Source organism: Canis lupus, chromosome X, assembly GCF_048164855.1.
Source record: "Canis lupus baileyi chromosome X, mCanLup2.hap1, whole genome shotgun sequence".
NCBI lineage: Eukaryota > Metazoa > Chordata > Mammalia > Carnivora > Canidae > Canis > Canis lupus.
In genome coordinates, this window is record NC_132876.1 from 92,096,620 (window position 1) to 92,112,878 (window position 16,259).

Here is a 16,259-nt window from a genome sequence, read left to right on the forward strand (position 1 = left end):
GGGCCCATCGGGGCCAAAGTTCTTTCACTCTGAGATTAGGGCCTTTGAAAAAAGGACTGTTACGTGGTCTCTGATGAGAAAATGTCCCCCTTGTGAGCAGATGCCACAGAGGTGTTGGGGATCTAGAAACAAGACACACTCAGGCACTGCCATCAAGGGTCTCAGGCAGTAGCAGCAGAGAGCGGGGCAGAGGTGCAGATGGTGCCCGAAGTACCCAGACAGCTGCTAAAGCCACAGACCCATGTTCCTGGAGACAGGCAGCGTTCTCCCAAGGGGTAGAGCTTCAGGAGGCAGGGGAGTCACTCCAGAATGCTCTCCAGTGGAAGGGACTGTGCCTCAGGGGAAACAGAAAATGGGACGAGCATTTGAGGGGCTGACTTTTAGCTTGAGGACAAGTCACCCCTCCTTTGGGCAACTGCAAGAGGCACGGCGTTGTTGAAGCACATTTTAGATGCCCGTGGTATCCAGACAGCCACCGTTTATTGATCACCTGTTGTATGCCAGGCATTTGCCTGCCATGTATCCAGTTTTTGCAGCAAGACTATTGAACATGCTTTAACTTTATCATGGGGGACATGAAGGCTCCGGGCTGCAGCCATGTGGCCCAGCCCGTGTAGACTCTGCACCACGGTGACTGTGTATGTCGTGGACGCTTCTGGTGCTTCACCCGCATATTCCTCGATGCCTTTTCCCAATTCTGGGTGTCCATCCCCCAGCTTCTGACTTGCATGCTGGATCTTCTTCAGAGGGAGAGGAGGCCCTGCTCCTCCAGAGGGCTGTCCCCTTTGCATTGACAGGGAGAGCATCCCCAGTGGGCTTGTAGCTGCCCAGCACTGGCCAGTAAAGGATTAGGGAAGCCCAGTTTCCTTGCCTGCGGGCAGGCCAAAGGCCCCTGTTGTTCCGCTCCAGGGCTCCCCTGCAGGAGGAGGCTGGGGCTGCCTTTGCCCGCCATCCCACCTTGCCCCGCTTCCTTCCCTCCCCTGTGCTGCCTTCTGCACCCCTCACCCATCTCCCTCGCGAGCCCTTTCTAGCAAATCACTTGTGCACAGATCCATGTCTCGGGGGCCGCTTCTGGGATGCCAGTCCAGCCTGCTCTGATAGGCGACAATGGGCCCCTTCTGTGTGGTGTCCCTTTGCTTCTCTGATTCTGTCCATTACCTTTCCATTGGCTTTGCACCCTGTGATTTCAAAGTTCCTGGACCGCGAAACTCTCTGGACAAAAACTAAGAAACGCTGCCTATCGGGTTTTCTCTGTTTCAGAAAAGCGATGTCCCACCCTGGCCATGCCAGCGAATGGAGGGTTTAAGTGCGTCGACGGCGCCTACTTTAACTCCCGGTGTGAGTACTACTGCTCCCCGGGCTACACACTGAAAGGGGAGCGCACCGTCACGTGTATGGACAACAAGGCCTGGAGTGGCCGCCCAGCCTCCTGTGTTGGTAAGAAAACACCAGCCTTCACGGGGTACGTCCTTCGGGAGGAGCAGGGTGTGTGTGTACTGTGGGTTTTATTTTTAGTTTTTATTTTTATTTTTTGCATTTTCATTTTTTTAATAAATTTATTTTTTATTGATGTTCAATTTGCCAACATATAGCATAACACCCAGTGCTCATCCCATCAAGTGTCCCCCTCAGTGCCCGTCACCCAGTCACCCCCACCCCCACCCACCTCCCCTTCCACCACCCCTAGTTCGTTTCCCAGAGTTAGGAGTCTGTACTGTGGGTTTTAAAAGGAAGCAGCAACACCCCGTCTGCAAAGCAGAAGCACCCAGCTTTGCTTTCAGAAGCTCTCCTCACCCCTGCTTTTCCGGCTTTGCCCAGACCTTACAGTCAGTCAGTCTCTCTGTCCCGGAGCTGACTTCACAGCCGGTGGCTTTTGTCGGAATTTTGTCTCTTTCTTGGTTTGCTACCGAGGCCCTGCAGGTGCTCCTTCCGTCTAGGGATCTGCCCTGTAGTGCTGAGCAGAGTCCTTGACGTTTGCGGGATCAGCCCCACAGAGAACATCTCTGTAGCCTTCCAGCTGACAGGGGAGTTCCTTTGGTGATCAGCAAGCACTCGGTTTGCTAAGCAGGGATTTGGAAATGTTACCTTTCTCTGGATTGCTTGAACAGTGGTTCTGAAGGTGTGGTCCTGGGAGCCTGCAGTAGTACTTGGGAACTCTTTAGAAACGTGAGTTCTTGGCCTCACCCCAGATCTGCTGAATCCAGGCTCAGAGGTGGGGGGGAGGCTAGCGCTTTGTGCTCTAAGGAGCCCCACCCCCACCCCGGGAGCATCCTGGAAGTGCTTAAAGAGAGCCACTGATGGAAGACCATATTTCTCAAACTTTTAAGGCACGTGGAATCACCTGGAAACATTGGTGAAGATGCAGATTCTAATTCAGCACGTCTGCGGTGGGGACTAGCAAGTGGCCTTTTTTCAGGCCCTCCAGGGGATTCTGATGCTCTGAAGTTTGAGAACCTGCCTTAGAATATCAAATTTGGGAAGAACTTTAATACTTTCATTCTCAAAATAGTGCCCTTGGGCCAGCAGCATTAGCACCAGCAGGAAGCTTGTTAGAAATGTAGAATCTTGTGACCCAACTCAAACCTGGCAGATCAAAATCCACATTTTAATAAGCTCCCCAGGGGATTCCCATGCTCTTTAAATACCAAGGCAGACTGCTGTAGGACAGTGGTTTTCAACACGCTTCTATTTAAATCTGAAACACTAGGGCCCAGGTATTTTTCCAAAGCTCCCTCCAAGTGGTTGAGAACCACCATCCCAGAGGATCATTTACTCAAAAACTGTTAGAGCTGCTAGGACCCACCCTTATAGAACATTCTAGTCCCTTCCCCTATTCTACAGATGAGGCCTGAGAGGTCACCTGACTTATTCAGGGTTGCTTAGAACCAAGCCTGTGTTTCCAGGCTCGCAGGTCCAAAGTCTCTGAACCCAGAGACCGCTCTGGCACTGACATGCTAAGGCCATAGGAGCCTGGCTCCTGCTGTGTTACTGTCTGCCCGTCCTCTGGAGAACCGGTCAGCTCAGGCTGCTGATATGTTTTACTCCAAGGGCTCCTTCCTGACTGCTCATTCTCTGGACCATGTACTTCACTAGTGAGACCAAAATTGGATGCCACCCTCTGGGGGCAGAAGTACAACAACAACCCCTCTGACCTCAGTCCCAGTGGTGTCTTCATGATGGCACCACTGTCCACGGTCCGCCCTGGCAGTCACTCTCACTCTGCAGTTATGTGGTTACTGAGCTATAGCCAAGGGACCTTGCCCAGGATGTGACATAAACCCTTCTATGGCAGAACCACAGCCTGGACAATCCCTAGTATCCATTTGATGAGAGCAACAGGTCCAAATAAACTCAGATAACTGACTCAGCTTTGTTCTAGCTTCTCTCTCTATTTTTAAAGATTTTATTTTTTTTATTCATGAGAGACACAGAGAGAGAGGCAGAGACATAGGCAGAGGGAGAAGCAGGCTCTCTGGGGGAGCCTGTTGTGGGACTCAATCCCAGGACCCCGGGATTACGACCTGAGCCAAAGGCAGACGCTCAACCACTGAACTACCCAGGTGCCCCTAGGCTTCTCTTTTTCTAGGATTTAGGTAGGAGTTTGTATTGGTCAGTAATTGGAAAAACAAACAACGCTAGGAACTTCAGACAGAGGAGAATTTACTACAGAGAATTGGCTTAAAAAAAATCTAAAAAGAGTGAGAGGAGCAAAAGAGGAAAAACACTGTTACCAGAGATAAGTTACAGTAGAAAGCCATATCAACCAAGGGCTGGAGAAGCAAATGTGTCATGGTGGTGTCACCCGAAGTCCATAAGCCCAGCCCAGCTGCCGACCTCTCTAGAATGGATGCCATCATTGATAAGGATGAAGTCAGGAACCCACACTCCTGCTGATGTTTCAGGAGCCCAGGAAACCCTCACTGAAGCTCCCACCAGGGAAGCATGATGACCTCCACCTTCTTCCTACCTTCCGATCTTGGGACAGTTCTTCCTATTGGCACATCTGTTCGGCACCCAGCTGGCAGGAGACGTCCAGAAAATAGAATTTTGTGATTTTCAGGCCAGGTAGTAATGGGGAGATTATAGCAAACCTGAGCACCAACAGGCTAATTGGGTCAGCAGCTTTTCTCTGAGGTTTTATTTTTTTATTTTTATTTTTTAAAGATTTTATTTATTTATTCATGAGAGACACAGAGAGAGAGAGAGAGAGGCAGAGACACAGGCAGAGGGAGAAGCAGGCTCCACACAGGGAGCCCGATGTGGGACTTGATCCTGGGTCTCCAGGATCATGCCCTGGGCTGAAAGCAGGCGCCAAACTGCTGAGCCACCCAGGCTGCCCTCTCTGAGGTTTTAGACCTCTCCCCCTGAATCACGGTAGTTCTTGGTGAGAAGAGGGCTGAGCAGTCCTAGTCACATGGTACAGGTGCCAAGAGCACGAGCTTCTAGAAGGACAGGACCTAAGCACAGATGTTGCTTTCAGATCTCCCCCGTGGCTTAGTATGTGCCAGATAGCCCTTCAGAAACACCACCCAGGGTTTTTCATCCCTCCTCCCTCATGTTGGAAAGGGCAGAGGTGGGTAGGAGAAGAGGAGATGCTTGAAGGTGTTTCTGCTAAGCGAGTGTTGGTTCTCTTGGGATCACGCCGTTCAGGTGTCCAGATCATATGCAGCAGTGGAAAGAAAATGCCGATTGTTCTCAAAAAAACAACAGGCATGGCTTAAGCTGGACCAGATGGGGCTAGGACCTTCCCAGAGGCAGATAGAAAGAACCAGGGAATGAACTCCAATTGCAGGGAACTTATCTTAGAGTTTGCCAAGGCAAGGTTGAGGCATATTGTGGAGGCGGGAAGGGATGTTGTGCATCCAGTGAGGTGGGAGTGGCCACGGGGGAACCAGGGAGCCACAGGAGAGCATAGAGCTCCCCGGAAAAAGAGACAAATGGACAAAGCAAGCCAGCAATTCTTTCTTTGATTTTGGTGACACATAAGCTGCAGATTGTTCCCAGGGAATTTTACTCCAGGGAGGTCATTGACTCTTTTGGCTTTAAATGTATTAAATTAGTTTAATAACCTTGTTTGTGTGTTGGCAAGGCTGGGGGGGGGGGTGCCTTGAGCATTGCTCAGAGCCTCAGCCTCATTTTAGATGCTGACACATGGTGGCTGAAGAGTTCCCAAATTTCAACACAACTTCCAGCAGTGCATCTTGGCCAGAGCTTTGCTGAGTGCTGAGAAAATCGTCCCAGCTCTCCTCCAGACCTGGAGGGAAGAAGGAACGCTGGGCTTGCTTTTGACTTTGAGGTGGTCAGTTCTGTGGTCTGGCTAATTCGAAAGTACCATGAGTTAAAATTAATTCTCTTATGCAGACCGCACTCTGGCAGTGGGTTCAAACCCATGGTTATTTCCAAAACAGATACAGAAAGAAGTCAATGCAGGAGGAGAATCATACTGCAATTGCAAAGAGAGTAACCTATTTAAAGAGCCACAACTGCTGTTGATATATATAAAAAAGAAACCTTGGAATGAAACAACTATTGTTTTTAGGGGATGTTTTTTCCTTCTTTCCATTTGGAGTTATTTTTGGTTGCATTGGCATTCGGTTAGAACAATGGACAGCTAGAATTACAAGTCCTCATCCAGAGACCAAATTTTGAGTTGACACATGATTTCTCCTTCAGACCAACACTTTTTCCTGGGCCAAAAGAGGAAGAGAAAAACATTAAAGAAAGTTGAAAAATCACAGATAATGCAAACCCAGCCATTATCTTTTGACATGCAGAGAGCCCCATTTAGTTGTCTTACCAAAGGACAATGTACAAAGCAACTTGGTTTTTGGAATTGCATCTGCTTAGTTTGCGTTTCCTGCAGGGTAGGATAGATTGAGAGCACAAATGAGATTCTGGAATAAAAAATTCTCTGAGATCTCACATATGCACGTTGATGGAATGCTCGTCTGACTCCTCAACTGACAGCTGGGCTTACCGGCTGACCCACAGGGAGGTTTGCTGGGCTGCCCTGCCTTATTTCCAGAGATTCAGTTGAAGATAGAAACATGATGGGACTAAGAATAAATGTATCAGTACATCGTTGTCGACCTTAAATCATGCTAAATTTTTACGGGGTTGACAAATACACATCCTTTTGCAAACTTTCGGGAAGCTAGCATCAGCTTTGAAACAACTGGATCCGTTGAGATACTTTTCCCCCTGGCCTAATTTGTTAGTGCAAAGCAAACAGGTAAACTTCTAGTGGTCATCTCTAATAGAAACATACCACCAGCGACTTTTCAACTCTGTGTCTTCCTGGTGAAGATGGTGACTTTTCATTGGGAATTCATTGCTTCCATTCTTGCCTCTTTCATCCATTGGGGAAAATCTTCTAATACCTTACATGATACCAAAGAAATGGAACCACTTCCTAGAGACATCCACAAAGATTATACTCTAGCTGGGGGAAGCAAACAGTTGAGCAAGTCTTCAGTGTCCAGGTTTGTTCTGCCTTTGGCCATCACTATCTTCCTATGCCCCATGAAGTGGCCACTTCCTTCCCCTGTCACCAACTTCAAACTATTTTATATTTGTATCAGTAATCTATTGCCGCATAACAGACAACCCAAAATTTAGTGGCTCCAAACGACTATGTTATTTTGCTCCTGGTTGTTTGGGTTAGGAATCTGGGCAGGGCTTGGTGAAGACAGCACATCTCTGTTCCACTGACAGGGGCCCAGAGGATCCAAGATGGCTCCTCTCACATGTCTGGAACCTCAGTTGGCTGTGCTGGCTTGGGTTCGGCTGAGTCTCTTTCTCTCCTTCCCTCTATCTCTCTCTCTCTCAACCTTCACAATTTCTTATCTTCCTCACATGGCCTCTCCAGCCAGATAATTGGACTTCCTTAGATGGCAGCTGGCTCCCAAGACAGCAAAAGTGGAAAGTACCAGACTCTTTAAAGGCCCAGACGGGGGACTGGCGTAGTGTTACTTCCTTTACATTCTGTTAATCAAAGTGAGTCACAAGGCTGGCACAGATTCAAAGGGAGGGGAGATAGACTCTACCTCTTGGTAGGAGGTGCTGCATGCATATAAGAGGATTATGAGTAGCCATCTTTACAGGAAATTCACCACAATATTCTTTGTTTGAAATCAGTACTTAGAAGTCATTTATGAAATACATCTTAGAAGATGCCATACAAGATGGAGTAGTTTGCAAAACAGGTGTGATTGCTTATATACCAGTTCAAGTACTATTAACAACGCCAAAATCATAGTGTTTTAAATGAGATAGAAGTTCTCTTCTTTTTTTTTAAAGATTTAATTTATTTATTCATGAGAGACACAGAGAGAGAGGCAGAGACACAGGCAGAGGGAGAAGCAGGCTCCCCATGGGGAGCCCGATGTGGGACTCGAGCCCAGGACTCTGGGATCATGACCTGAGCCAAAAGCAGACAATCAACCACCGAGCCACCCAGGTGCCCCTAGAAGTTCTATTCTTATCTAAATGTTTGTGCTCAAGCAGCCCTGGGCAGTGTTCTCAGCCTCGCCCCTTCTCCTTGCTGTTCTTCAGTCTAAGATGGCTGCTCTCACTTCCCCCACCACATCTACATTCAAAGCAGGGTAGAGGAGGGAGGAAAAAGAAAAGGATGTGCTGCTCCTCCCACCCTTTTTAGCAGCACTAGAAGTTGCCCTGGTTACTTTACCTCACAACCCATTGGTGGAACCTATCACATGGCCGTGCCTAACTTCAGGGGTGGCCAGGAAATGTAGTCTTTATTCCAGAAGGCCAAAGGCCCAGGCAAACTTCTCTTGCTATATAATAAGGGGAATCAGAGAGCAGATGAACCACCACTGGTCCCTGCCACATTGCCTGTACAGAGAGAGAGCAAGTTGATGGGAACAGCCAAGGGATAGAAGAAGTGAGAGAAGCAGCAGGTAGAGAGCCAGTTCGCATGAGGTATGTAGGTAGGAAGTCAGGGAACAGGCACTGAATGGAGTCTGCGTGTTGTGAGGAGTGGTGGCAGCCCTTGACTTGGGGTAAGAATATCATCTTGCCTTAGAATGAGGTGGACAGAGGGCATCCCCCCTCTGCCCCTGTCATTCAGTTTCAGATACAAGTTATCGCTGTGTTCTGAAGCCTCTATTAATCACACGTCTAGCAGTCACCTTCAAACACAGATCTCCAGTGGAAAACAGTATTTCAGGAAACATCTTACTATGTGGTTAATGTCTAGCCTTAGTTTAAAAGGTTTTTTTTCTTCTTGTTATCTGTTGGCCAGGACGCTATCCTTTTGAACCTCTTATTTCTACTGCCTACCTGGTGAGACGTGTTGAGGGTTCCCAAGCCTGTCAGATAAATAGTTGTTGATACAGTGAAATATATTTGTTTCATATATATATGTGTGTGTGTGTGTGTGTGTGTGTTTAAAGATTTTAATTATTTATTTATTTGAGAGAGAGAGAGTATGAGTGGAAGAAGGCGTAGAGGGAGAGGGAGAAGCAGGCTCCTCTCCGCTGAGCAGGGCTTGATCCCAGGACCCTGGGACCATGACCTGAGCTGAAGGCAGATGCTTACCAACTGAGCCACCCAGGCATCCATTGTTTCTGATATTTTATATGTAGAGAGGCATCTAGAGCACAGAGGAGGGACACTGTTGGTCAGATGTCTCCCGTGAATGGGCAGAGGCCAAGGTTTCCACACAATAACTGGCTCTGTGGGCATCCTGACTCAACAGGGAATTGCAATTATGTTTCTATAGTAACTTTTTTCAATTCATTCATGGAAATTTATGATCGCTTATAAAAAGCAATGATGGCCATGGCTGTGTAATAATAGGCTTAGGTTTCTGGAACATCTGCTGAAGGGCAGGCCAGCTGGTCTCGTCAGCTGAACGTGAGGGCAAAATGCTTGAGGGTACAACAGAATCTGCTCTTCCAAGATTTAAGACAGAGCTGTAGCAGGCAACCCCAAAAGAATGTACGTGTTGGAGGAAACTCTTAGGTCAGCGGCAGGCGGACACACAGAAGTGTTTGGCTTATTAAGATAATTAAAAAATACGTGATCATATCTGAAAATCCCAGACCACAGAGAAATTCCACAAGAGAGGAAATACTTCCCAGGGTACAAATGACTATGCTAATAACAACACTTGGTCTGGTGGGCAGCAGGGAGGTCAGTGAAATAATGCAGGCATAGTACTCAGCCGAGGTTGGGCAGGCAGGTTAGTTCGGTAAATGTTAGCTATTGTTTTTAATGATTGATTTTTTTTCCTTGTTTCCAGCTTGCAAGAGCACTGATTCTGGAAAACTAGGCCAGCGTTGGCTGATCATTGTTAGCGGGACATAAGCTGGCTTTGGGAAGCTCTGAGAGCCTTCACCCAGATAACCTAATTTGGAGCATGTTTGCTCGCAATGTCAGTACGAATGGTTGGGTACAGAAAACCCGGCACATCATTCAGATGTTTAGATGACACGGAGAAGTAGGAGTGTCTCTTCACTCAGACAGTGTTGCCCCAAGAAAGTATGGAAACACAATGTAATTTTGCATTGCCGTCTAGCTCCTTTCTTCAGACCCTCCCCTTTTGTTTTAAATTAAAAAAAAAAAGGGGGACGCCTGGGTGGCTCAGTGGTTAGGCGGCTGCCTTTGGCTCAGGGCATGATCCTGGAGTTCCTGGATCGAGTCCTATATCGGGCTCCCTGCATGGAACCTGCTTCTCTGCCTATGTCTCTGCCTCTCTCTCTCTCTCTCTCATGAATAAATAAATAAAATCTTAAAAAATAAATAAATAAATGTTTTAAAAAATAGGCTTTCCACCATGAGCGTGCCAGCTGGCTTTGACCACCAGGGGGCAGGTATTGTAAACTCCTCTTTGTAATTCACCCAAAGCCGTGAAACATTCATCTCAATTATACACGTATGTCTTCTATCACCTATTGTAACAAAAATAAAAGGATTATTTTTTAAGATTTTGTTTATTTATTCATGAAAGACACACAGAGAGAGGCAGAGACACAGGCAGAGGGAGAGGCAGGCTCCATGCAGGAAGCTTGATGTGAGACTGGATCCCGGGACCTCGGGATCACACCCTGAGCATCCCTAAAAGGATTTTTTTTTTTTAAAAACGTAGCAAATGAAAATAGGAACCTCGAATGCATTTAAAGCACGTTCCATTTCATCAGAACACGTATATACTTTATCAGTTTTAGGAAGCATATTGTTTTACATTTTAATACCCCTGAAATTAGGATGCATCTCAGAATTGATTGGAATTTAGATGCCATAAAATATGGTAGCTATTCAATTTGGGATTAGCGTATTAAGGTTTTTAAATTCATGCTCCATCAAAGCATGACATAGAATGCATATAAATTTGGATAGCCGGAGGCAAAATTGTTTAACATATTTATAATTTCTGACCCTAAATGAGAAATTATTAGACAAGATGTAGGAGAAAGTATGTGAAGACCATATGTGGTACTTTAGTCTCTCAAAGATGTTTGTAATTCAGAATCAAATGACATTTAATTTTCATTTAGGTTGTAGCATAGCTGGATTTAAATAATTACCAATTGACATGAAAAGCAATGTACATCTACATGTTGCTAACTTGCTATGCTGTCTTTATTTTTTTTAAAGATTTTTTATTTACTTATTTGAGAGAGAATGTGGAGGAGGGGCTAAGGAAGAAGGAGAAGCAGACACCCTGCTGAGCAGGAAGCCCCACACAGGGCTGGATCCCAAGACCCTGAGATCATGACCCCAGCCAAAGGCAGATGCTTAACCAACTGAGCCACCCAGGCGCCCCATAGCATTACTTTTATCTCACCTGGGGTGGTATCATCTTCCACCTCATGTCCTATTTTATTTATGGTGACTGTAATCTGCCCCAGTAGACCGGAAACTCTTGAGGAGCACATGATTCTCTTGCCTTCGTTCATCCCCAAACCCAGCAGTTGGAATGATGCTTTGGCTAAGGCAGTCTCTCAGTAGAGATGTGTTGCCTTGAATTGAATCAAACCAGAAGACAGCTAAAGTTCACCCTCTCGGATCATCTCTGATGCTGTCTTTAAAGCAGGAGGAACTCCCTGTGGCTGAATGACTAGCTGGGTGGCTGCAATGTCATGAAGTCAGTAAGCAGAGTTGGAAGCATGGGGAGAAGTTGCTGTAGCAAATGAATTATCCCCAAAGGCGCCTCACATGGCCAGTTGATTGCAGTTTTAGCCATGCACATAGGAGTTCTCCAACAATCTTCCAGACTCAGCAGGAGAGAAGGGGCAAGATGAATGGAGGAAAGAGAAATACATCGGGGTGAACAAACTCTTTGAAAACGGGGTGCATGTCGAGCTCCTGGCATGTCAGATGCTGGGTGTTGCACTGCAGGTTGACAAGATGTTTCTTAATGATGGTGAAAATCTTCTGATTATATTTTCAGATATGGAACCTCCTAGAATCAAGTGCCCAAGTGTGAAGGAACGCATTGCTGAGCCCAATAAGCTGACAGTCCGGGTGTCCTGGGAGACCCCGGAGGGAAGAGACACAGCAGATGGCATCCTGACAGAGTAAGTGCAATGTGGCCGTGGGAAGGATGTTGCTTCTTTTATGAGAGACATTAACTGGCCAGCGTGGGGAAGTGTATCTGTGGGTCCATCTAGGCTATCGGAGTCAGTACGGTACTCCTCCAACAGTTCCTCGTTCGTGCTTTCTTTTTCTCCACCATCATCTTCAGGACCTGACATACCATATATTTTACTTCTGCACTTGTTTCTTGCCTGTCTCCACCATAGCATGTTTGGTGCCAGATCCCTAATTCCCAGAACCATGCATAGCACAGAGTCAGTAGTTGGTAAATATTTGCTAAAGGAAAGAAGGGAAGGGGGGGTGGTGGGAGGAAGAGGACACCACCTGGTTAACTCTGAGATAGAATCACCCCCACCTTGCCTGCCCAGGGTGCTCCTACTGAAGCCCGTAGGCCTTGCTAAGCCATCACCTACCTCCCTGGGAAGCCTCTGTGTCTCCCAGGTGGAGCCAAATGCTGCCTCCCTCATGCTCTGTGAGTATGGTTGAGTGCAGAACTCTTGTTTTGGCAACTGCTTCTTTTAAAACCTGATTTTTTAGTTTTTTAAAAGATTTTATTTATTAATGAGAGGGGGGGAGCAGGCTTTCTACAAGGAGTCTGATGAGGGACTCGATCCCAGACTCTGGGATCATGCCCTGAACCAAAGGCCCACACATCCCTAGCTTAGTTTTTTAAACTTGTGACTATATTAGGGGCACCTGAGTGGCACAACCAGTTAAGCGTTGACTCTTGGTTTTGGCCCAGGTCATGATCTCAGGGTCGTGGGATCAAGCCCCAGGTTGGGCTCCATGCTCAGTACAGAGTCTGCTTGGGGTTCTCTCCCTCTACTTCTATCTCCCACCCCTGCTCTGTCTCTCTCTCTCTCTCTCTCTCTCAAGTAAATAAATAAATCTTTAAACTTGTGACTACATTGAACTCTTACAGAAGAAGCTTCTAAAAAAAGAATAGGGGTTCTTCTGTCTTCTTTCTGACCCTAATCCCATCCCCCAGCATTCCTCCAGAATGCTTTGTAAAAGGTGGGATTCCCTCAGGGAAAGTTTGGCTACATGCAATTCTAATTTAGCACCCCGGCCTGTACCCCTGCAGCTGTCCGCTTGGCCTTCCTGTTCTCTGGAGGCCACTACTTCATGTCAGCACATTCACATCGGTGCCTTAAAGTTCATGGCCCCATCAGACCAACCCACTTGCACATGCACTGTGGCCGAGGGACACCCCCGACTTGCTGCCTCTGAGCTACACCACCGGGAAACCCTTGTTAGAATCCTGCCAACCTGGGCTGTGTGAGAGGAAATATTTTAAGCAATTATGGGCAATAAGAGAACATCTTCTAGAAAGATGTTGAGTCTTTCACCCCAAGCAAGGCATTTTGTTCCTGCATCCTGATCATTTCTCCCAGTAGCCATTCAGCCTGGACAGTATTACCAACTGTGGTCCTCCTTGGAACTCCTTAAAGGTAACATTTGGAGTATTATGAAAATTATTTCTTTGCTGTCATATGCTCATGGTGCAAACCCCTATGGAGAACTTTGGGGCAACTGGGATTAAAAAGTAAGTCACAGTTGATATAAACAGGGATTGGATTTTGTTTATCTTGGAACCTTTGGGGCCTAGCACAACACCTGGCCCCGTCCCCAGCACACAATAGGTTCTCAGATCTTTACAATTGCAATTGCTATTGAAATCCTGTATAATCAACACAGTGTCAGGTCACTAAATGACTGTCTAGCTAGGATATAGATCTTGGCATTTTTATGGGTCGCCTGTGTGTTATGGTTAGAAATGTGACAGTTTCAAAGAGTACCTTAGTAGCCTCCAGCCTTCTGTTCCAAGCAGCTGTCTGCTTCCAGAGTCCTACAGCCCCGAACCAGCAGAGGCTTGGAGCAGGAGGCTGTGGGGAGTGCACTCCAGACACAATGAAGAATTCAGCGAAGGCTGTCTTGTCCCCTTTTCAGCTCTCACCCAAGTGGGTTCTTTGCTTCTCCGGCATTTCTCTTGTCCAAGCTACTGTTCTGCGGTCCCCTTCTAAGAAGGAAAGTTCTAGAGAGCAAGTGCTTCCCGTGAGCTCCCTTATTTACTCCTGATGACTGTTACTTGCATGTCACAGATGAAACAGAGTCTCCAGGAGGTCAGCAGCCACTCATATTTGAAGTATGATCCCTCTCAGGTTTATCTGCATTTTAATTGTGCTTCAATCCGTACCTTATAAACACACACCCTATCCACCTCTGTGGAAGGCTCTCTTCAGTGGTCACAGTGATAATTTCACACGTTCATTATTAGCAGGTAGTCTCATCATTGCTAAGAACTGTAGAGAGAAGGTAAATTAAATATCTGTTGGAAAACCAACCAAACACCCTGGCATTCAATCATGCCATACCTCTTGGTGTTCTCATCAGACAGCCAAGAAGAGATGCTAGCTAGAGTTACCCTAGCTGTGTGATCTTGGGCTAGTTTCCTAACCTTTTGGTGCCTCAGTGTCTTCATCTGTGAAATGGAAATAATAATCCGTGTCTCACGGGGTTGTTTGGAGGATTACATAAACTAATATGTGTAAAATGCTTGAAACTGTGCCTAAAATATGTATATATAAGGTTTATGTAAGTGCAAAGGACTACTGTTATCATTGTTGTTGTTGTTGTTGTTGTTATCGTTGTTATCACTACATTAGGATAATCAAGGAATCATAATAAATGTGCCTTTTGCTCAGGAAAGACCTCCATTGGACCGGAAAGAAAAAAACCAGAGACAAGTCTAGCACCCCCTGCAGGCCCAAATTGCCGATGACTGCTTGGATTATAGTCTGAAATGGTTTTCCTCACAGGAAATTCCCTCATCCTCCCCAAAGTGAGGCAGTTAAGGATTCCCCTGGAACAAAGGTGGGATCGGAAGAGGACTTAGGCCCTGGGTTCTCGGCCTGCCCCATCCTCTGTTCTACCTTCCAGTGAGAAAAATGAATCCAAACTTCCCAGGAATTGGCAACTCCCATGTTCTGGTCTCAAACTGTTCTTCCAAAGCAGAATAAAGCTCAGGAAAGTCTGCTCTTCAAGAAATCTTTGTTCTAGTCAGACTGGCCTAATGGCTGCCCCTCAGTATCTCCACATCCAGTACAGAGTGGGTACTCAACATATGCCCATAATGATCCCCTTTGATCATTAGGCCCACAGTGACCTAATTGTTGTTAGGCCTTTAATGATTACCTTTGGTGTTCCTGTTTTTTTTTTTCTCCCCCCTTTAAGTGTTATTCTGAAAGGCCTCCCCCCAGGCTCAAATTTTCCAGAAGGAGACCACAAGATCCAGTACACAGTCTATGACAGAGCTGAGAACAAGGGCATTTGCAAATTTCGAGTTAAAGTGAGAGGTAAGAATACTGCTGATTGGCTTTTTCCTCTCTTTACAAGAGCAAAGGGAAGCCGGCCCTTAAGCAAGAACCTTTGTGAATGCCCACTGCCATAGGGATATGTGCTGGCTTTGGATTAGCCCCTGATGATGAGGCTAGGGGAAGCGTGCCATCTTAATGCCTGAATTTCACAATACAAATCCGGATGAGGTTCAGTGCTGGCAGATTATTTAAGAAGTCTGAGAGCAGTAAGCTAGTCTCGCATGAGCTCATAGCTGGTTGTCCCAGAGGAATATTATTTCGATAACGTTTTCATCCCTGGCCTTGGGTGACCAGCTAAAGCCTATAAATCCTTTCTATAAAGGAGTTCAGGAGTCCCCTGGCTGGACCACCAGGAACCCATGTGCTTGGTATTGCAGAACCTTTGTTCTCCCTGAAAAAAAAAGACTTAAAAAAAGGATTTATTTTATGCCTCGTGGCTTGGGCAACTAATTACTAACCATCTTTATTCTTTACTCGTCTGGGCCCAACCTCCTCATCTATAACACAGGGGCGTAAACTGCTTGATCCCAGTGGTCTCATTGGTAGGAGCAGTGACCACCCCAAGGCCCACCCAGTGTCCAGATAGCCACACCTGCCCCCTCACTCATTCACAGGCCAGCAGGGAAGCTTGACTGCAAAGCCGCGGTCTTCCCTGATGACTCTGCGGAGGGCAGCTCAGCACTGAGCCCCCTCTGGCCTTGTGTCCCTACAGTCCGGCGCTGTGGCAAGCTCAATGCCCCGGAGAATGGTTACATGAAGTGCTCCAGTGACGGCGATAATTACGGAGCCACCTGTGAGTTCTCCTGCATCGGTGGCTACGAGCTACAGGGTAGCCCTGCCCGAGTCTGTCAGTCCAACCTGGCTTGGTCTGGCACGGAGCCCACCTGCGCAGGTATGAGCCCACCTGTGCAGCCCTCTCTCCAGCGAGCAGCAGAACCTGAAGACCCTTCAGTTCTGAATCCCAGTACAGGGAGGGAGGATTTCGTTCCGTACACTTTGACAGGTGCCGTGCCACTCCTCTTCATCTGCTGGGTGAAAACGGTCCTCACATTTCTAGGACAGCTCATCTCATCCACCCTCCTCCTTTGCCCCTGTCCATCTTCTCATTTCTCTTTCATGTCCTCTAAGAGGAAACCGGAGGTGGGAACCCAGGGCCCCACCATCAGCGACTTTGTGAATCAGCGGAGTCTGCTTTAGGTACCCTGTTCTTCCCTCCTACAAATGTAAGGGTCTTTTTGTGCAAAGCCAGGACATTACTGTGAACAGACAGCAGAATGCCTGCTTTGTCGCACTGGCTTGAAAGTCACACAGACCTTTGGG

General features: G+C 47.0%; 1 protein-coding gene across 2 annotated transcripts in view; it reads left to right on the plus strand.

Annotated features, from left to right (window-relative positions):
- Positions 1–16,259, plus strand: part of SRPX (sushi repeat containing protein X-linked) — a 112,366-nt gene that overhangs the window by 58,745 nt on the left and 37,362 nt on the right. For both annotated transcript variants that reach the window (XM_072815156.1, XM_072815157.1), the window contains 4 exons: positions 1,261–1,437; positions 11,417–11,543; positions 14,797–14,918; positions 15,652–15,831. In XM_072815156.1, coding sequence (XP_072671257.1) covers positions 1,261–1,437; positions 11,417–11,543; positions 14,797–14,918; positions 15,652–15,831 — 606 coding nt within the window. The remainder of the gene's footprint in view (positions 1–1,260; positions 1,438–11,416; positions 11,544–14,796; positions 14,919–15,651; positions 15,832–16,259) is intronic.